Source organism: Chrysemys picta, chromosome 13 (assembly GCF_011386835.1).
Source record: "Chrysemys picta bellii isolate R12L10 chromosome 13, ASM1138683v2, whole genome shotgun sequence".
NCBI classification, from domain to species: Eukaryota; Metazoa; Chordata; order Testudines; family Emydidae; genus Chrysemys; species Chrysemys picta.
Window position 1 is genome coordinate 36,044,750 of NC_088803.1, and position 22,979 is coordinate 36,067,728.

General features: G+C 44.1%; 1 protein-coding gene across 6 annotated transcripts in view; it reads left to right on the forward strand.

Moving 5' to 3' along the window:
* The first annotated feature begins 2,761 nt into the window (after positions 1-2,761).
* The window catches only part of ADA (adenosine deaminase), a 75,635-nt gene continuing 55,417 nt past the window's right edge, over positions 2,762-22,979 (forward strand). For 3 of the 6 annotated variants that reach the window (XR_010592264.1, XM_065565926.1, XM_065565924.1), the window contains exons 1-4: positions 2,763-2,916; positions 17,543-17,604; positions 21,280-21,402; positions 21,597-21,740. Coding sequence is in view for 4 of the 6 variants with exons in the window: in XM_065565926.1 (XP_065421998.1) it covers positions 2,845-2,916; positions 17,543-17,604; positions 21,280-21,402; positions 21,597-21,740 (401 nt within the window). In the remaining 2 variants the exon portion in view is untranslated. The other 3 variants (XR_010592265.1, XM_065565928.1, XM_065565927.1) reach the window with 2 other exon arrangements.

Consider the following 22,979-nt stretch of genomic DNA (forward strand, 5'->3'; position numbering starts at 1 on the left):
CTAGAACTATGGTGGATCTAGAACTCTGAACTCCAGTTTTGAGGGGATAAAAACAGGGGTGTGAGAAAGGTCCAATGACAGATTGTGAAACTGAATTATTTTGCAGTGGAGTCCAAAGACAGGGAAGGGTGATAAGCAAGGTTTGTTAGTGAGTTTAAACAATTTAATAGCCCTTTTTGGGTTAAGAATAGATTAAGAGAATGTGAGCACATCAGCCCAAGGTTGGAAGCAAAATCACTGTGGGAGATAAAAACCCAGTTTTATGAGCTAATTTGTTATCTCAATTTCAACCTGTTGTAAATGTTAAATGTAGCGTTCCCAATGAGGAGAAAGAAAGATCCGGGGACTAGAGGAGCAGAACTTGGGACAGGTCCCAAGGTAGAGCTGGAAAAATCTCAGGACATAGGAGATTGGAGAGCAGAGAATGGTAAGAGTGCAAGAAAACCGTGGGCCCTTTTGTGGGCAGTCTCAACAGAGAAGCCCAGGACTGAAAGGGCCATGAGACAAAGCTGAGGGTACGTCTACACTGGAGCTGAAAGATGTAATTTCCAGCTCAGGGAGACGTACTTGTACCAACTCTGATCGAGCTTGTGCACTAAAAATAGAAGTGTAGCCGAGGCAGGATGGGCTATCCACCCCAACTGTGATCCCTTGTGAAACCTTAGGTAGATACTCAGAAAAGCTAGTCTCTCCGGCTGCTCGCGAAGTCTCAGCGATGCTGCTCTTTTTAGCACATTAGCTCTATCAGAGTTAGCATGGACCTGTCTCCTCAAGATGGAAATTACACCTTCCAGCTGGAGTAGATGTACCCACTGAAGGATTTCAATGCGTTAGGCTGTGGATTTACCGTCCATTGTGAGGAAGCTCTCAGTACTACTGCCATGCTATATCTGGCTTGCAGATAAACACAGGCCTAGATGCCTAATTCCCATTTATTTCAAATCCTACTGGGTGCTTATTTTTAGGTGCCTATATATCTTTAAAAATCTGGCCCGAAGAGTCTAGAGTTATGTTTATTTAGCCGTAAGGCATGGCTGGCAGGGAACAATAAGATGCCAGCCCAAAAGAGACCTCACCATCCCTCCACTAAAAGACACACAGCAACTCCGGACCAAAAAAACCCCGTTCGGGCTGCAACCTCATTATTACTATAATAGTAAGTGCCTGACAAGGTCCCTGCCCTTGATGTTATGGGATAAAAGACAAAAACAAATATGGGGCAACCAGTTTGAGGTTTTCTGTAGCAACTGGAAACACATCAATACCAGGTTTTGATAACTGAGCCGGCACACGCTATCTACTGAGGGACAAGGAGCTTCCATTTTAAACATCATCTCTGTAATTCAGAGTTAAATGAATGGTCACATAGCAGCAGATGGAGCTTCACCTTCAGCTGAAGTGGTAGATATCTTTGTTTTTAGAGCTGAATCCCATTAATAATTCCAGGGTGCTTTGGCTGCTAACCAAAGGCCCAAATCTTCAACACTTGCAGTTGTAAGCAGAGTCAGGATGAGCTCTACCCTGACATTTGGTGGTGAATTATGGCGAGTGTGGAAAAGAACTCCAGGGGCTGATCTTGTTTGCATAGGCACACCCACTCACCTGGCATGAAACAACAGCAACTCAAAGTCATTACTTTAGCTGGTGTGGGATCCCCAGTTTTCTCTGTTATTGGGGCAGGAAGAATAAAGTTTTGTTACCCTGATTCTGTAAATCAAGGCCAGTGGAACTGTTGTATGACAGAAGGACTGAGTGAGTCCTTCACCATTACCTAAATAGCACTTGCTTGACAAGGGGCATGGGTTACAAAACTCAGTGAATTGAGTGAGGATGAGGATAAGTAATAACTTAGAGAATTTTTTTACTTCAAGGTCCCAGAAACAAAGGCAAGGTTTTCATCTCAAGGCCAAAAGACCAAAAACATCAAGACAATTGATCACGGCCTTGGATAGACCAAGAGACTACCTACACTTGACCAGAGCTTTTGTACCTGATGGTATGGGTCCCCCTCGGAGGGTGTGAAACACCAATTGTACTACCTCCTCTCTCCACTGTTGAATGTCAGAGCTAACTTTGATTCCATTAGGAGTCTAGTTACAGGCTGCTGAGCTGAATTCACTTTGGGCCAATGGTGCACTAGCACTGGGGCTCCCCTACTATAAGCTGAAATTGCTAAGAGCTGAAATCACAAAAGAGCTAAAGTTATTAAGAGCTGAGATCACTGAGTGCTGTGTTAACTAGTGGGGGAGCCTGAAGCTATATTGTTAAGCAGCTGGCAGAGCAATTTGTGGGGACGACTGGAGGAGCAGCGAGTGGCGCGGAGCTTTGCGGGGCTGGTTGGAGCGGCCCAAGGAACAGCGAACGAAGGGATGGCTGGAGCAGCTCACAGGTCGGGGAGCGGAGCAGCTTGTAGAGCGGAGCAGTTTGTGGGACGGCAGGAAGTGGACTGGCTCGTTGTGACGGAACCCCTAGATACAGAACCCGGCCCTTGTTGCTGCCAACTTAGATGGGCAGAAGGGTTACACAGTAAATAGCACTTACATGAGTGGGGGGTTGCAGGGGATCCGAGGGGCCCGGGGTCTTTGGGGGAGAGAGGAGGAAGCAGCTTGCAAGGGAGGTTCGTAGGGGAGCCCCTGGCTGCAGAGGGGAGCGGGGCCAGGCTGCAGGGATTCCCCGCCCTAGCAGAGCAGCCAAGGGGCGGTGGGTCTCACGTTGCGAGGAGCCGCGAGCTGCGCCCCGCGGAAAGGGCGCGGGCGTGTGTCAGCGAGGCGGGGCCGGCGCGAGAGCTGGGCGGGGCCGGGCTCTAAAGTCCCGGCAGCCCCGATGTCCCGCCAGTAGAGCGGGATGGAGGGAAGCAGCGGCTGCAGGATCGAGCGGGACGCGGGGCAGAGGCTGTCCGCCTTCGACCTGCCCAAGGTGAGCAAGTGGGTCAGCACCGCCGGGCCGGGCAGCGAGCTCGGGAGCTGCGGCTCTGAGCCGGCTGCCTCCCCCCTGCTGTGGATGTTCCTGGGTCCGAGCCGGGGGCTGCGACCCTTCCCTGGGCGGGCGGCTCCGCGATGGGGCAGGCTCCCCTTACCTTGTCACCTGCCTGCTCCCCCCCCTTCCCCGGGCAGTGCGGGGACCCTGCCTAGAGCCAGATTTGTGGCCACTACGCCCGCAGGGCTGGCGGGCGGCGCGAGCTCACCCAGGTCTCCCGGGGACACGCGGAACGTGGGGGAGTCCCAGCTGCACCGCACGGGAAGGGCCATTGTGCGGAGTCGGGCTTGTATTTACCTTGGGTGACTTTGCCAGCCAGAATCGACCCTTATGCTGGTAAGTGTTTGTGTTCTGTTGCTTCCACTTTCTCTTGCTCATCCTGCTGACTTATTATTTTACTGCGGTTAGCAGAACCCACATTGGGCTAGGCGCTGTCTATACATACAGGAAGACGCTGTCCGGTTCTTACCCTAAAGGGACTGTAGGAGGAAGCCTGGTCTGTGACAGCAGAACTGCAATACCTGTTGCTGCTGAGAGAGTCGCTGACGCAGCACTAACACAGTGTAACTGCAAGTGTTTGTAGTTTCCAACTACAGCGGCACCACTTGTTGGCGCCTTTTGATAGCAGTGAGTGATGTTTGTGGGTAGCCAAAGCTTAGGAAAATAAGCAACATATAAAAAGATTGTTTATGCAAAAATAAACCATTAAAAAAACCAAGCACCAAGCATTAAATGAGCTAGAGATTGATGAAATCCTTTCACTGCAGTCACCAGAAAATATATCCTAGCAGTACTGTCAGTATATAGAGTTGATAACAATACAAGCAGTGAAGTGAAAAGTATCTAGCAGCACAAGCTAGCCTATAAAGAAAATGATGTGAGGGGTAAGATTTTGATGTTTAGCTCATGGTCTGTTGTATCCATCCATCCTGTCTCTCCCCCCACCCCACTTCTGTCCCCTCCCCAGCATCCAAGACTGGAGGGCAAGGGATGGTTAGACTCACTCCAGACAATTAAAAATCACAAAATATTGATAAATGTTGCAATTTTAGAACTAATTTCCATATTGGAAAAAGGTCTAAGAGACTGAGATTTAAACCTTCTGTTAATCTGAGCAAGCAGGAAAAGCAGACAAGAAAGATGACCTTCTAGGAATGACCTGGAAGATTCTTTGTTGATTACCCAAGTTTATGACATACCCATTAAGCCTCCTAGTGAAATCAGTGCTGGAAAAAGGTGTCAAATTGATGGTCATGGAGAATGAAGTCCTGTTTATTGGCAGACCAGGGATACAGCATGGGCAGTAGCAGTGCAAGATTCCTCCAAGCTAGCCTGCCATTGTAGCTCAATGCTGACCTGGAATTCCCCCATTAGGATCAGAGGAGAGTTCAGTCTACATGATGCATGTGGTCCTTCGCCTCTTGGCTGCTCCTGCTGCTCCTGCCAACAAAGGGGGCAACTAGTGGTAGTATTTTTGGGTGGATACCTGTCTGCTTTGATCCGGACGGAGGCCACAAAATAACTAAAAGGTATCATCTAACAGTCACCATCAGTATGAGTTCCATCAGAGCCACTGATCTATAGATGAAATGCTATGTATATTATCAATTCCCTGAGTCATCCAGCCTCCCATCACCTTTATAACCACCATCTAAAACAAAGGATATTATAGAATGTTCTGCTTGCAGCACATTGAAAGAATAATTTACATTCTGTGTTAGATGAACATACACCAAAAAGTTTGCTTGGTCTTATTGAATTTAGATAAATACATCTTTTGTGTAAAGTGCAATATGTTTGAAATTAAACGGTTCAGAAATAAGGATAGGTTCTAAGCTGATCTCAGTGTGTCTCCTTTAATGAAAAACAAAGGTCACTACACACATGTGTGCACACACCATTTTCCTTAATAGCTTATTATCTAAAATTTAGGCTTTCTGGAGAACCTCTAGCGGCAGAGTAGTCCATTGTTAGAAAAAATCAAACTGGGAGCTTATATATATTTTATATATATATTAGCTTCAGTGACAGTGTGCTGATAATCACATGTTGATAGAATTTTGGGATATGTACTAAGGATGCAGTGGCTTTGGGTTATAGTGTGGTTTTTGTTTTCTTAGAACCCTCATTGTAACAGGCTTTCTGTTTCAGATTTTTTTTTCCGTATGTTTTGTTCAGGTCTTTGCTGGTGACGATATTCTGTCTGCCCAAAGACACCACACAGATCACAGCTGTAAAATGTACTCTGATATTTCACTTAGCCATTTGCAGTACAAATACATCTGAAGCAAGATCATAGGTTTCACTTTACTTACACAAATCATGGTGTTCATTGTGTTTATACTTGGACAGAAAACATAAAGAAGGAGAGAGAGAAGAATAGAAAATAGATGCTTAGTTTCATATCCTTGGTCTCTTGCAGAGAACGTCACCAAAGAAGCCACCTCTTGGCTAGCTTCTGATCTCAGTTACTGTGGTGCAAACCTGGCATAAGTGATATCAGAATCTGGCTCTCTTTCCATGTTTGACTCACTTCAATCTTTGGTTTACTTTGGTTGCTGCTGGTAGGACAGAATTCAGCTTTCAACAGGAACTTCATCTAAGTGGATGGCAGCTAATTTTCTGTCTATGGCTAGTTATCCTCAACTAAAAGGAAGAAGAGACGAGGAAGAAAGAGAGTGGATGTGAGACATCACGTTATTGAGCCATCTTCCTGATTTTTCTGCACAGTGGGAGGTTAAGTAAAAGATAAACATCTGCCAGCTCATTAAAATTTCAAACAGCTGAAAATGCCTCTATTCTTTTTCAATTCCTGAGAAATCATAGAAATGTAGGACTGGAAGGGAGCTCAAGAGGTTATCTAATCCAGTCCCCTACCCTGAGGCAGGACCGAGTATATCTAGGCCACCCATGGCAGATGTTTATCTAACATGTTCTTAAAAACCACCAATGATGGCGATTCAACAACTCCCTTGGAAGTCTATTCCAGTATTTAACTATCCTTATAGTTAGAAAGCTTTTCCTTATATCTACCCTAAATCTCCCTTGGTTCAGGTTAAACCTATTACTACTTGTCCTACTTTCAGAGGACAATGGATCACTGATCTCTTTATAACCGCCCTTAACAGGTTTGAAGACTGTTATCAGGTCCCCCCCTCCTCCTTCTTTTCTCAAGACTGAACATTCTGAGTTTTTTTTTTTTAACCTTTCCTCATAAGTCAGGCTTTCTAAATCTTTTATCATTTTTGTTGCTCTCCTGTGGACACTCTCCAATTTGTCCATGTCTTTCTTAAAATTGGTGTCCAAAACTGGACACGGTACTCCAACTGAGGCCTCACCAGTGCCAAATAGAGCAGGCCAATTACCTCCAATATTTTACATGTGACGCTCCTGGTAATACACCACAGAATTCTATTAGCCTTTTTTGCAACTGCATCACATTATCTCTCGTATTCAATTTGTGATCCATTATAATCTCCAGATCCTTTTCAGCACTTGGTCAGTTGTTATTCCCCATTTGATTTTTTTCCTCCCTAAGTGTAGTGCTTTGCGCTTGCCTTTATCGAATTTCATCTTTTTGGTTTCAGATCAGTTCTCCAATTTGTCAAGGTCATTTTGAATTCTAATCCTGCCTTCCAGTTTACTAGCAACCCCTGCCATCTTGGTGTCATCCTCAAATGTTATAAGCCTACTCTTCACTCTGTTATCCAAGTCATTAATAAAAATGTTGAATAGTACCAGACCTAATACAGACCCCTGCAGGAACTACTTTTTGAGTACTGTTTTTCCATCAGTTGTGCACCATATTATAGTAATTTCCTCTAGACCACATTTCCCTAGTTTGTTGATGAGAGTAACGTGGGACTATATCAAAAGCCTTACTAAAATCAAGATATATCACATCTGCTGCTTCCTCCCATCCACTAGGCCCGTTATCCTGTGAAAGAAGGAAATTAGATTGGTCTGGCATGATTTGTTTTTGATAAATCCATGGTGGTCATTATTTATCATCCCATTATCCTCTAGATGCTTACAAGGTTCGTGATCTTTCATTCTCAGTTTTTTCTCCTCTTAGCTTGAGCTGACATCAGAAAAGTACAGTTACTTATAAAAGTCTGTACACGGGTATTCTTATACATGTTTTATTCCAGTAATGTGTGTGCCATCTCCAGTGGGAGATGCCTCTTTACAGCCATGCCGTCAAACCCCAGCCATCCTTGGATGTTAGGGACCAAATCCTACTTGGGGTGACAGTGATGGCACGTCAGAGAATCAGTGACATTTCATCAGTGCCATTAAAAGCAGAAATTGACCCACAGTGATTACTTTAATTTTTTGCCATCTGAAGCATAAATGACAGCTTCTCTCGTTTATGCATCTCACTGACTGTTAAATCAGTGGAATAGCAGGAGATAGTAAAGATAAGATATGATCCAGGAAAAAAAATGCTGTGCAATTTGTAATCTGATAGGTAGCCAAGTCATGCTTTGCATAACTTTTCCAGATCCTAAATCAGTTAGTGAACCCAGATTGCCTCTGCTCAGTTGTGGCACCTTTTGGTGCCAAGAACTATCATCTTATTTCATAGAGACATTTGCTGATAACTTGGTTGGCTTCATGGACCACCAAGAACAAGCTAAGCATAGGTCAGGACCAGAAACATAATGCCCCTTTTCCAGGAATTCAGCCTATTCACATAAAACATCATAAGAAGCATAGAAAGCAATTGAAGCTACCACCTGTGAATCTAACCCCTTCTCTTCCTGGATTTTAAAAGAGTAGAGAGTGAGAGCTTGTCAACCCTTTTTTTTGACGAGAAGGATCTGTCACTCCCACTGAAACATGCATTAGACAATACAGAAGAAACTATCTTTTTGACATTGAGACTGTACTAAATACTGTTTGGATGTCTAATCTGTTTTTCCTAAGCAAGCTAATTGAGAAGCTAGAAAAAAGCAGTCTCTAACGCTACCAGTATTCTGGATTCCTCTCAATCAGGCTACAGTCTAGGATGTGGTATGGATACAGCCCTTGTTGCTTTAGTGGATGACTTTCTCCTGTTGCTCAGAATCCTTGGGAGGGGACAGATGTTACCTACAGTAGAAAAATAGAATTTCTGGCCCAATGTCTTAGTAGAAAAATGTTGTCACTTTCTGTCAACCTTATGACTAGCATTAGTACTCTGACAAGGACCTCATTTCATGAGTTGTCTCTAATTAGCATCAAGGTGTCTGCTTTTCATCATAGCTCTTATAACTTCCCTGAGACATTAGGCATGACTAGTTCCTAATTGACAGCAAGCATCTGAACCAGCTGAGCAAGGTGCTTCTGAGAACAGGAATCTCTTCATTTTCAGTACTCTGCCCATTCAAAAGAGCAGCGGTAGCAGATAGAACAGTGGGATGAGAACATAGGCAGGCGTGCGACGTGCATATGCTGTCCAACAGACCGTGTAGCATTGCAGTTGAGTCGTCCTCACCTAATAAATCCGAGGCACTTCTAATGTAGGGCAGGTGTTACTCTGAACCCTCCAAGGTTCAATGTGTGTGATGGGCTTTTTTTTAATGGTGACAGACACCCAGCACAAAGTAACAGAGGAGAGATGAGAAAGCAGTATGTGGCGTCTGTCTCATGAACAGCATTTTCTGTAACCTTCCTGTCAAGAGCTCACATTTCTAATACCGATGATTTTAACAACCCCTGACAGGCAGCTTTCTTCTAGAGACTACATCTAGATGCCATTTCCACAGCAATTTCACCACTGTCTTAATATTAGATAGTTTTGGGTGAGCTTCCATTTATAAATAGTAGTATCCAAACAAGATGACTGTTTTCTTCCAGTGTGTGTATGATATGCTAAATAGGGGAATTGCTTTTTGGGAATGAATTGATAAGTTTAGTGCTAGATATGGTACATGCTTAGTCACTGTCCTGGAATCAACAGGCTGCAAGCTGGATGGGTATTTTCTATGACAGAAAGATTTTTGTGACTTCCCAGAATTTTCTCATTTGCTAAAAGCCTTTTGACGTAGGGACAAAGTAATGTTTACTGGAAAAAACCAAGAATGGGCAGATGATGCTATCATGCAGCTTCAAAGTTTGATTTCGCTTTTCAGATCACTACCTTGGCTTCACAGACAGTGGATATTCACGGGTACAGGTCATCCTTCCTCCTACCATATGTTGAATTTTGACCTTTCTTAATTTTTTCTACTTGAAGTTTTCAAAGTTATTCAATAACGGAATGAGTCAACAGATACAGCATGCAATGACTGTAGTTTCCAGTTATTGTCCATGTTAATATATGGTGGTTTAGAAAATGCTGATAATGATGTGCTGATACATTCACCTGAGCAAAGTCACTGATAATTAAAGGCCTTTTTAATTATTAAACAGTCATTGACTGGGGTGGAGTTGTGTGACCATTAATATAAATTATTTGGATCCTTAGATTTTGATCAAATCAACCATTGATTGAATTAAAGAAACACTGAAAGTCAAATTGTTAGGGGAAAGGTTGATAGTGCCTCATTCCCCTTTAATTTACACAAAATTAGGAGTAACACCATTGAAATAAATGACGTTACACAGTTATTAAAAATCAGTATTAGAGTAATAGATCTTAAGGCTAGAGGGGATTACCAGATCATTTACTCCAAACTCCTGCATAGATATCACAGTCCACCAACACCACCCAGCGCCTGCACACCAAACCCAACAACCAACGTTAGACCAAAGCATTGTAGCCCAGAACAGTCTCTACTATTATGTGCCACAAGCATGGGCGAACCCCACTTTGGGGAGGCTAGCATGCCGGCCCTGCCCCTTCCGCCCAAGGAACCGCACGCCAGATTCCCAAAACCCCTATCCCACCCCATAAAAGGAGAAGCCCTGACTGTGAGGGGCCCCCACAACTGGAGGAGCCCTGGCCGGCCCGCCTGCCCCAGGCACATCGGGCTGAGCTGCCACCCCCCAACCTGCTGTCCCGAGCCGCCAGGCACCCTCCTCCCCCGCCCTGCCAGAGCCTGGCCTCCCCCAGCACCGGGCCAAGCTGCTGGCCTCCCTGAGCGCTGAACCAAGCCGCTGGCCCCCAAGTGCCTGCCAGGCCGAGGCACTGCACCGCCCCGCCCCCCCCCCAGAGTTGAGCGAGGCTGAGCCACTGGCCCCCAAGTGCCAGCTCCTTGGCCTCTCCCCCCGCCAAGCTGCCGGCCCCAGTGTCTGGCCGAGCCTCCTCAGTCCGCCAACTGCTGGCTCTCCGCGTCCTTCCTCATTTCCCCCATCCAGAGGAGGAGGAGGGACATGGCGAGCAGCGGGGACCTGTGTGTGTGTGGAGTGGAGTGGAGTGGAGGGGGCGGCAGTGCCAGGGAAGGCAGGGCCTTCCCTAGCCTATTATACCCGCCGCCCATGGCCACAGGCAGACAATAGGAGGGACTGAGGCCTCTGCAGTGGCAGGGAAATTAAGTGAGATATACCAAGATAATCCTGACAAGTGACCTGCACCCATATGCTACCGAGGAAGGCGACCCCCCCCCACCCCACAGTCAGTGCCTGTCGGACATGGGGGGGGGGGGGGGAAACTCCTTCCAGACTACACATGTGGTGATCAGTTAGACCCTGAGCATGTGAGCAAGATCCAAGCAGCTAAGCATCTCAGAGAATGCTTGGTGCCACCTCAAAGCCCTGGCCCACTCTGTCCAATGTCCCATTCCAGTTATGGCCATCCCTGATGCTTCTAAGGAAGGAGATTTAAACCCCAGTCCCTCACCCCAGAATACACTTGGAATCCCTTCCTGACCCCTGCAGGTGGCCAGCTGAAACCCTGGAGCATGAGCATTTAGTGACATAAACTGGAAGTTAGCACCGGAGCTGTTGAGCCCTGCCTCCTACCATCACAAGCAACACCGTCATACAGTCACACTCATAAATTTGTCCAGCTCTCTCTCAAAACTAATTAAGTTGTTTGCCCCCACCACTCCTATTGGGACATTTGTTCCAGAACCTCATCCCTCTGATTAGAAACCTTCCTCTACTTTCCAGCCTGACTTTGTTCATGTCCAGTTCATATCCATTTGTTCTTGTGCTGATGCTTTTCTTTAGCTTAAATAGCTCTTGACCCTTCCAGGTATTTACCCCCTATGTATTAACTTCCATGGAACTTTCCCTAACTTTGGTCTAAGTGAAAAGGAAAAGCAGGCCTTAAAACAGAATGAGTAAACACTCTAGCATTTGGGCCTGGTGACATACACCTTTCTGGGTCACCATATCTGATGGCCTTTTTTTAAAAGCCATCTGTGAATTTACCGACTGTGTAAGTGAAGGGCAAGTGGCCCTGTTGAGAGCCAGGTATGCTGGGTACCTGCACTGTGCATGCTTATACCTCTTGACCTTCAGTATTGCATCAGCTAGTCCAGTCTTGGACCTCTCTTCTCCACAAGACTTGAATATTGTGACAGTTTACAAAGTGGATTTTTGACAAGGACCAACCAGCTGACGATCAACAAATTCACTCTCCGCTAGGGCACAAATAGGATTTGAAGCCAGATCTCCGGAAGGGAAGCAAGTGCACCTCCTGTCCCATCTACTCAGCCATCTCTAAAGGTGGCTTGAAGAGCATGTTGCTGGTCACAACACTGATGATGCTCCATGGACTGAGCAGTAGGTCACCATTTGTCAAGCAGCTCTGAAAGAGTTAACACTTGAAGTCAAGAGACAGCTTAATCTGATTTAGCCCACTGTGGAGTTAGTTTTATAAAGCAACAAGCACAGTCATCCCTTCTATTGTCTTCTGCCAGTGCAGATGTAGCTTGCTTCCAGCCAAGGGAGGCTTAGCCTGTTTGGCACTCCTATGCGAGGAGGCCAGATGGAAGGGATCTTTCAGGGGGAACATTGCACAACAGGCAAAAATCTGATAGAGAATTAGTTGATCTGCAGCACAATTATAACTTAGTCCAAACTGCAAGGCCTTACTAGTATTATATCATTTTGTAGCTGTTTCCTCTGTCCTGGCAATGTACTTGAGAGCATAGGCCTCTCCCATCTCTCACTGTTCTGGTCCCTCTAAGGATATAATATAAATATTCCTTAGTTCTCTTCTTGCTTTAGCTTATTTGCACTTCTCTGTGTAGAGATGTAGTTCAGTGAAAGCTGATTTATCTAAGCCCTTAGTTGTTGGAGAACGCATTGATCTAAAATAAGGTCACGACACCTGCATCCGTTGATGATTTTCCCAAACGTGCCTAGTCTACTGAGGACCAATGTGCCAGCCAGAATGACCATGGTTGCTTGTGTCGCACCAGGCATCATGTAGCGAAGTTCCCAGATCTGGTTCAATCTTGTGAATCCACAAATCTCTGGGGTGGCCCTGCAGGCGGCGCCAGGTGGTGTCAATGTGTGCACCCCTTTGCCCTTCAATAGAAAGTTTGAAGTAGTACCTGATAAGGGACCCCGCTCAGAATAATGAGCGAGAGCCAATGATGGACCCAGTGGATGAGGGCCAGGTTCCCCAGCAGTGGTGAAGGTGGATGAGACATCACTGGATGTTTGGACTGCATAGGGTGGAAGAACAGCTAGATCTTTGTAACTGTCATCCACGTCCTCAAGAACCAACAGCATCTGGCAGAAGAGTTTCTGGGAAAGGGAATGGTGTCCCCCAAAATAAAACCCCTGTACATCTCCCCAGTCCTAAGGAGGCAGAGTGAAACAAAGAAGTAACCAGCCATGATAAACAATGTGGAAACTCCTGTGCTTATCCAGTTCCCTACTTGTCCGTTTCATTTGGATAGAAAAGGCTCCAGTCAGCTTTGGGTAGCTCCTTGCAGCCCTGGGAACCTGATGGTGCTGGGCATTTTCCTTGCAAGCTGCACGCTACCTTGGGTGGAGTTGCTCAGATGCTCCTCGCCCAATTTCATAATCCCTGTTTTATCGCAAGCTATTTGAGGGGGAGAGAGCCCTCTCCCGGAGACATGGAGTGCAACCTTGTTACTCTCCTCCTGCAGTTTACAAGTGTCTTGTTTACAATAGCAACAGAGGGTAGAGGCAGATGGGCCACAATTTAAAGGAAGCGACTTAATGTTGCTGTCACTTCCATGAAAGTACTGCACTTGTGGGTCGCTTTTGCAGGAAATGTTTGAGATGAGGTAGGACCATGTAGCTGCACGTTGCTAGGATTTTATACATGGCACAATGTGGAATAAATATGGATCGTGAGCCTCAAGCCTATAATTCCATCAAAGGGTTGTGCGGCCACCAAAACCCCCAAGGAGTGACGCCTCAGTCATTGTATGGAATTGAAGCCCAAGAATTCAAAACTTGCCAAGTTTTTACATTTTGAGGAGGACCGATCCAGGACCTGTATCACTTTGTGCTCTGCATAGTCTACAGCTCCCTCCTGCTGCTGCACTTTCTTCCATCCACATCCTTCACTCCTGTCCCTCTTGCTAACTTCTTCCACCTTGACTCCCATCCCTTCTTCCCTGCTGCTACCTTTCTCCTTCTATTGCTTCCCTTGTCCTCTACTGCCCATCTTCCCCCACAGCTGATTCCATTCTGGGTCCCACTCAGGTAGCCTTGTCCTTATTACTAGAACCATATAATTCATGTATGGGTAAAAATCTCATGCCTGTGAATGACCAAGTTTTGACCTTGTCTATATGGGTTTTTGTATTTGCATCCATCTCCATAGAAACTGAATGCCTCCCTAGAATAAAAAACGATATCTCTTCCAAGCCTGCTGGCAGAGGTTGTGTGTATGTGTTTTAAAAGAGTAAATGAAAGAAGCATGAGTGCCAGAACACGAGAGAGAGCTATTGCTGAAAAGCTCTGTCGAAATAAAAAGGTTTGTCGTGTATTTAGATCTGAATGCTGTGAGGCTAGTGCTCAATTTCATGTCATGTGGCAGTGAGTTCCATAGTCTTGGTTTGGCTCCTATGAAAGTTCTGCCTCCTGAAGTCATGAGTCTCCTGTTGGTCGACGGTTTCATTGATCTAGTGGAGCAAAGCTGTCTTTGGAGAGATGGTGTTTCAGGTAACTAGATCCAGTCCCATTCAGGGGTTTGCAAATCGGGGCAGAGAGAAAAGCATTGCTTGTAATCCTGAGGCTGCAGGGATATGCTGGCTGCTTCAGGGGAGCTGCGCAGAGCCGGGTAGGGAGCCTACCATACCCCCAGCACCAGCAAGGGTCCCGGGCCGCACACCACCGCCAGCCCTCCCCACCAGCACCAGCAGGGGTCGTGGACCGCCTCCTCCCCAGCACTAGCAGCCTCCCCCCGGCCCAAGTTTTAGTTAGGGGTATATAGTACAATTCATGGACAGGTCACGGGCCGTGAATTTTTGTTTACTGCCTGTGACCTGTTGATGACTTTTACTAAAAATACCTGTGACTAAAACGTAGCCTCACCCATGATGTACAATGCTTCGTACTTAGCCAAGTTGTTATATATGCATGACATCTAGGCTTGATGACTATAACTGAAAGCTCCAGTTGGTTTTGAATGGAGCAGTCTGTTTGTCCAGCATCTCAGGCCACCAAGAGTCCATCATTCCAATGTTTTTGCTATCTGCCCAGGCTCCTTATGTAATACTGGCTCAAATGCCAAGTTTTAGTCTCACTCGAAGCTCTCCGTGTGACTGTGGCTTGCTGCAATGGCACGTTCCAATGGGACTGTGGACTTTGCATTAGATTTATGTGAAGATAGGGTAGCCACCTCTGAGGTGGAAAAAAAAATGGGACATCTGGGATGATCCTTAGCCTACAAAACTGGATAGCTGGCAGTGCATACCGAGCACTCTTAGAGATTTCCCAGGACAGCTCCCTCAAAAAAGGGACAATCTTGGGAAAACCTGGACAGGTGGCAACCCCTATATGCAGGAGGCACCTCTTTCTTAGTGACTGGCCCACAAATTTGGAACTCCTGAAAGACAGCAGGATGGGCATGAGCAGAGCAAACTCCAAAACCCACTACTTTGACCTAGAGTAGCAGGAATTACCAGATCGGACTAGTAGTCCAGCTAGTTGAGTTCTTGTTTTTTACTTTGCTCAGTACCAGCTGTGTCAGAAGTAGACCTGAAGTGGACAGTTAAGGAATGATTAAGGAATAACGTGTCTGTAGGGGTAGTTTCTTTCTAACCCCTGTCAGTTATTGGTTGTCATATGCTCTGACGCCAAGAGGATTTATACCTCTTCCTTTTTTTATGGGATTTAATGTAACTGTGGGTATTCTCATTATCAACATAAATGTCCAGTCTTTTTTTTTTTTTTAATCCTATTAAGTTCTTGAGTTCAATATCTTGTAGCATGAGTTCGACAGGTTAAATTTGCATTGCATTAAATTTTTTTATTCTAAGTCTTAAATTTATTGCCTTTAAAATTTCTTTGAATGTCCTCATCTCTCCTTTTGATAACTAGCGAACAGGTGTGCCTCATTTACCTTCTCTGTCCCATTCATTATTTTGTATATCTTTCTTAAGTCACTACTTATTCATCTTTTCTCTAACTGAACAGTCCAGATCTCTTAAGTCTCTACTCATAGGAGAGTCTCTTTGTTTGTTTCAAGGTAGGTACATTGCAATCCATGCAGTTGTGAGAAAGACCTGGACAACAATATACATGTAATAACCAAGGTCTTGTGCTCTTCATACTATGACTATCCTCACTTATCTCCATGCTGAATGCCTGTTTATGGTTTTAAAAAATGATTCATTTGGTTTGGATAACATTTTAAAAACAACTGAGGGGCGTTTTCTCCTTGAGATTGCAGAGGATTGCGTGCACAGCTCCCATCAGTGCAAGTCAACAAGATGAGAAACTTCCCTTAACCACTTAGTAAATGTGGCAACATCTTCAATAAAATGAATCTGTTCAATGTTTTTCACTTTCCAAAAAGTCAGTTTTGGAGAACATGATCCTAGGAGATATGGGAAACAGCCTCCGTGGGAGGCCCATGGTGCAGAAGAGTCTTTGTTTACATTTGCTTCCAAGCACTGGTATGTTGACACTGAACAGTTATTATAAAGAAAGATGTAAGCTGTGCCTCTCTCCTCTCCACATGCCTGGAGTTAATTATAATATCTCATCCCGTTCTTCCTCGATAATTGTGATGGACTTGAGAACTTCTACCCATTTTCCTTTGCAAGTCTCATTCTCTCCCAGTGTTCCCAGAACAATTGTATTTGCACACACAAAATATTGCTTAAATATCTTATCATTAAGGTTTTTTCCTCTTAACTTTGTGCTTTCCAAATCATGTTTACCAACTTTCTCCTAAATAATTTGCAACATCTACCAAATGTTGAAAAGGTACCAGTCTTTCATCTTCCAAGAGGTCTTGCTCCTGGCAATAATTATTTCTCTCTCTGAAAATGTGAGCAAGCAGGGGTTTAGAATTAAAGGTGATTTGGGCTATTGTCTCACATGTAATGGGCCTAAACTAAAACACCATTTTGAAACGTGATCAAAGCAAGAATAGCTTTTGGTTGAGAAACTGAGGTGCTTATGGAAAGGCATTCTCAGCGAGCAGAAATCAGGATTAGTCAGCATTTAAGGCAGTGGTTCTCAAGCAGGGGTACATGTATCCCCGGGGGTGCACAGAGGTTTGCCGGGGGTACATCAACTCATCTAGATATTTGCTTAGTTTTTCAACAGGCTACATAAAAAGCACTGGCAAAGTCAGTACAAATTAAAATTTCATACAGAGAATGACTTATTTATACTACTCTGTATACACTGTACACTGAATTGTAAGTACAATATTTATATTCCAATTAATTTATTTTATATTTATATTGTAAAAAATGAAAAAGTAAGCAATTTTTCAGTAATAGTGTACTGTGACACTTTCGTATTTTTATATTTGATTTTGTAAGCAAGTAGTTTTTAAGTGAGGTGAAACTTGAGGGTACACAAGACAAATCAGACTCCTGAAAGGGTACAGATGAGGGCTATGGGTTTAAGAGATTATGACTGTCAAGATAGAGCAGGATAGAAGCAAATGTCACTTCCCGCCCCTACATATTGGGGGACCAAATATGAGTAGGACAATTTCCTGAGCAGTGTAAAGGTTGCTGGAAACAAAGTTTGCGTGTAAAGGAATGTTAAAAATGTGACCTCCGGGAAGAACAATGAATCCAATTCTGTCAATTTTCTGACATTCAATAAATAACAGAAGAACAGGAGGACTTGTGGCACCTTAGAGACTAACAAATTTATTAGAGCATAAGCTTTCGTGGACTACAGCCCACTTCTTCGGATGCATCCGAAGAAGTGGGCTGTAGTCCACGAAAGCTTATGCTCTAATAAATTTGTTAGTCTCTAAGGTGCCACAAGTCCTCCTGTTCTTCTTTTTGCGGATACAGACTAACACGGCTGCTACTCTGAAACCTTTCAATAAATAACGTATCCAGTATCTTTTCTATATTGTGTAGCTTTCTGAGTTCTCTCTTTTAGCTCCCATCTTGTGACTCCACCACACTGGCTGTATTTGTAGCATCTTCTGATCCAGAGATTACTTTCACAGTTATATGAATGTTGTCTGTCTTTTTTTTTTTTTTTTTTTTTTTTTTTTTTTTTACAGGTAGAACTTCATGTCCACCTGGATGGAGCCATTAAGCCAGAAACAATCTTATACTTTGGCAAGTGAGTTGTTTAAAAATAACCATTTGTTTCAGTGTGTTTATCTGGGTACTTTGATTTGTAAAGATTTCCTGAACAGAAGCACCTCCGTGTAAAAAGGAAAATTCTTAGAATTTGGCCCTGTCCTTGCCGATTAGTCCCGTGTTAGGATGTATAAACGTAATTATAGCTTTCTATTAGCAAGATTCTATCTGACAAAGACAAGGATTTTTTTGTTTATTAAGCCCTGCCAATGAAACTGTCCTATAGATCACTGTATATACCCACCACTGGTTCTGACATCCCAATTCTCAGACAAAAAGTTCTCTGTCCATGCGAGACACTCTGCTTGAAATGTGCAAACAACAAACAGGCTGTCACTAGCATGTCCTAGTCGGAGTGTAGACCAGCACTGTGACTGAGTACATGATGCACAGAACTGTCCACTTTCTAATAGTATAGTAGGGAAACTGGACTGAATTGGTGTCAAATATGTAACCAAACAGTGACCTAGTGCCCCTCCCCTTATGCTCACAAGTCACACATCAAGCAGAGTTATAGACAACAACATGAGCAGGTTAGATGAGGAAACAGATTTTGTGGTCAGGCTTAAAAACAGATTTAGAAAGAATGAGTTATGAGCCCATTTCTAAATATATCCATTGAAACAGTGCAGTGTTCTGTCTCATTAATAACTGCAAGAGTTCTGCAAAGTGCAAACACCCCTAGTGTATCAGCATTGTCACCGGCTGTCTCTTGTAGTTGACTGCCAATCCCTGGTCTGCAGAAAGCAATTGGCTGGTCAGTTGTACTTGCCATACTATTAATGCTAGTATTTGTGTTTTCAGCAGGGGTTTTCTCTCTTAGCACTCAGTGTAAATTTTCTGTTTGATCCTGCCTTGCTATCTCAAAACCAGACCGATGGTATAATTAGGGCTGTGTGAATAACCAGATATTTGGTTCAGGAGCAGGTCTGAAAAAAATTGTTTTTTGGTTGACCTGAAACCAAAATGTGTTGAAATTTTTGCCAAACTGAAATGTTGGAAAAAAAGGTTTGTGTCATACCAACCATAACGTTTGGTTTTGATTTTGAAAGTTTTAAAATCTGTTTAAAATTGAGGGAAATTCCAAAATGAAGAAAAGTTGAAACTTTTTATTCTCAGTATGCCAAATTTAAACCGAATCTGTGGGGTTGGGGTTGGGTTGTTTTGGTTTTGGGTTTTTTTTTTTTTGGGGGGGGGGGAGGGAAAGGTTCTGTGCAAAAACAATTGTCTCGCTCGAGATGTAACCCATTGCCAAGAAAAATCTTCAGCGCTATGGCTTCATTGCTGGCTTAAGCAAGAAGGAGCAGATGGGCTCTGTCGGGAGGCAAACTCTGGTTAATTGACACATACACTTGATGAGTGGCAAGGTAAATAATTAACAACTTGAGTACCTGGCTCTATAATTTTAAACAAGATAAACATGAAACTTCAAGTGTGAAAGTTTATTTAAAGGTAAAGGACATTGGCAAACAATGCCAGATTTCTTAAGTATGGCAGAAATCCCTTTATCAAGAACATCATGATTAGGTTGAATCTAACAACCTGCCTTTGCAGGTTCTTTCCCATGTCCCAACAAATAACACTTCAACATAGTTGAGGGGGCTTTAGCCATGAAAGCAATTTCCAGTAAAAATGGAACAGAAGTGGCATCATCTAAGATGGATGGATTGGAGGATTTGATAAAATATTTGTGTGGAAAAAAATTACTTCTCAGGCCATGGCTAAGGTGCCTTCTGAACTGGCAATAGGTTCTGCGATGCAGCCAAGATAAATATTCAGAAGGTGCATCAAGAAAATCCAGCTCATTAATTGCTGGAGCCCCTTTGGTATGTTGTGTAAGAATTGCCCTTGATTTCACCCATCTATACATATCGTAGGAACAAAGGAGTGGGTTAAAGATTTCAGTGTATGGATAGGTATCCTAATGTGTGAGGGATTCATTGACACATCTAACTCCCTGGAGCTCTTCTACTTCCTTATGGCAAGTAGGGTGATCGGGTTGTATGGTTACCTTGGGGACTCTTGTAGACGGGAGTGTCCATACTTCACCCACCTGAAGGAACTGTGCTTGCAACTTGGCAGGAGCCAGGGCTACCCCACGCTTGTATAAAATGGAAGTGACTGGAGCTGTTTTCATATCTACTATAAAGTTGGAGCCTCCCAGCATATAGTGCTCAGTTCAGGGTAGAGCAAAAACACATGCTGGTTTTTGTGCAGAGGCAGCATTTTGTGGGGGCAGTTTAGGAGTCTGCTTTGAAAATCTGGCCCCAAGCATAGATTGCTGCTTGTGATCATGACACGAAAACTGCTTGGTACAGATCAAACAACAAACAAATAAAGTTGCTGGGTGGTGATAGACCACATCCAAATAACGCAATGTTGTAGTGACATGAGAAAGAGATTCTACATTGGTGCTCTAAAGCTTGTGTTTGCAATCCCTGCCTAGGCGCCCTAAAAGCACAGGTTTGAATTCTGTCAGTCTTGACTGCACTCATCCACCTTTTATGGTGCATACGTTGACTTCCACACAGTCTAGTGTGTCTAAGTCTTATATCTTTATATGTGTAGACGATCCCAAATTACCCTGCATCCAGCCCACTGTAGTTAAGTGTACCATAGACAGAGATAGGCCTTCAGGAAGGATTTGAATGAGGATAGGATAAGGGCCTGTTCATGGGCTCAGGAAGGCAGTGTTCAATGTAGGGCATGGCATGGAGATGTCTGTCATTTAAACTGGACAAACGTGTTATCAGAGTGGAAAGGGCAACGTGGAAAGAGCATTACTTAACAGTAATGAATGACACATGCTGAGTGCCAGGGTAATCTGTAGTAATTACCTTTGCTTTTGAACTCTGAACATAGCATAGATTTCCTACACCACAGAGCAATAAAACGAGTGTGTACATTGAGCAGAGGAGCAATATCAGTCAGGCTGTTTTCCTGGAGATAGCTTATGTAGTTGGCTGCTGGAACTGGAGAAGGCCAAGCCCTCGGTAATGAGATCTGGAGCCTTTCCCCTCCAGCCCACAAGCTCAGAGACCACCCACTTTTGGTAGCAATGGATGGGCTTTCCTATCTGGAAGCTCTTTGGTGGCTTCTCAGTGAAGGGGCTTTGTTGGGTGTCAGCCTTGGTTCACAGTGTAAAGATTTCCATATCAGAGAAACCACATCACAATTGTTCTCTATTGTTGGCAGCCTCAGCAGAAAGGTCAAGGATTGACTGGTTCTTGGAGACTAGCAACAGGCAAACCTGAGACGGTTCAGTGACTCAGTTCAGATAAGCAGTCCAATGTTTGGCAGCTCTTGAGTCTATATAATAGGGGCTGGAAATTTCTTTCTTGAGATAATTTGTCATTTATGCTTCCAGGACTAGGAAGTACCAAGGCACCAGGAAAAGAAAGGTTCTGTTTGGCTCAGTTTCTTTGGATAGTTCTGGGTCTGTTATTGGTGATAGAAATCAGAGTCCTCTCTTATCCGGGTGGGACTCCTGAGGCACATATGTAAGGCATTTTTGAAAAGACTGAGGTACCTTTTTTTCTGTGTTATATCTGTTCTGTGGAGAAATAGACTCAAAGCAGGTTCAGCAGTATGGACTATGTTTCTAAATAAAGGTGTAACCCAAATCCTTGTCAGTGAAATGTGTATCGATTTCTAGGAAAAGAGGAATTCCGCTTCCTGGTGACACCGTTGAAGACCTCTTGCAGCATATCAGTTACACGGAGCCACTCACTCTCACCCAGTTTCTAGAAAAGTTTTCTTTCTACATGCCTGCCATTGCGTAAGTAACTTATTCCCTGGTAACTGCTGTAAGCTTCTCATCGGTCTCAGGCACCTGCAAGCTAGAATTGCCAATTTGGGGCATGTATGGTCTTCAGACCCACAGCAGGTCCACTCTCCCCAGTCTTGTTGATCAGCAGCCCATAGATTTCTGAGAACTCATAAATCAGACTAATCCTGTTCTTTTCTTTACAGGGGGGACCGCGATGCTGTGAGAAGAATAGCCTATGAGTTTGTAGAAATGAAAGCAAAAGAAGGTGTCATCTATGTTGAGGTCAGGTACAGCCCTCACCTCCTAGCCAACTGCAAAGTTCAGCCTGTTCCATGGGACCAAGAAGAGTGAGTGAATCCATTAAGTGTAAGACTGTGCCAACATAACACACTGAGATCTGCGTGAACCATGAAAGCCCCTGACCAGCAAATGGAGAACACCATTTTGCTCCCGGCAGACAAGAAGGAGGATTTATAACTTGAGAGCCAGATTTTCATTGTTTTAGATGCATAATTGTGTGCCTAATTTACATATGCAATTACAGTAGTTGTATAGGCACCTAACTAATTAGACACACTTGCTGGTAATTACCCAGTGAGCAAGCACAATTTTGATAATTGTGCATAGAAATTAGTGTGTGCAATTATGCACACTTCATATGTGCAGTTATGCTTTTAAACAAAATGTAGAGCTGAATCCATATGGGTGCATTGGAAAGCACAAGTTAGGTTACATTCATATGCCTTAACAAAGATGGTATACTAGAAACTGTTTCATCTGTGCTTTACTAACCCCTCCTTCTCGTGCCTTCCCACTTCCTCAAAGGTTTAATAGCAGAGTGCTGTAGTGAAGTCTCAGTTATCTTTTTCCAGAACATGCTGCAGCACGCTAACTATTGAGGATTGCAAACTAAACTGCTGTAGGCAAAGTAAATGAACCAAGTACATTTTGAGATGCAGTCTTTTTTTTTTTTTTTAATTGTTCATTCACCCCTTGGTAAATCACTGAGTTCACTGAAACTTGCAATGAATCTCCCCACCCGTACAAACCAGCGAGGTCCCACTGTTGTTTTCAGCTCAGGCAAGGAGAAGTCTAGCACTGGTGTCAGATAATTGATGTATAATCCAATCCCTGTTTATGTAGGACCAAAGTGAGGCAGCACACCTTTTATTTCTAGCTGGAATGCAGTAATAGTCATGTATACGCTTTTCCTTCCCTCCCTAAAAATGTTCTTCCTCTGGTAACCGTTCCATCTGCTGCACTCTTCTGAGGACAACTTGCCCCAGGGGCATTGTCTTGTCTGTGTGGGAAACAGCTGTTAGATTTTCGGCTTAAGCTGCTCCCCCTTCAAGAAGTCACCAGAGTTCAGATACACATCCCCACCCCAACCCCCCATCCAAAATGTAACATTTTCTACTAGCAAAGTTAGTGGGCTGAGCCTTTGGGAGCAGCCCTTGTAGCTCTGTCTATGTTTCTGTGTCATCTGTGGTCTTTAGAACAGTGTGTCGCCAATTAAACCAGCACCGAGCTTTGCAAGGAGACCTCTGGGATTTCTCAGAAAACGTGCTGTGAGGCTTCTGCTGCTT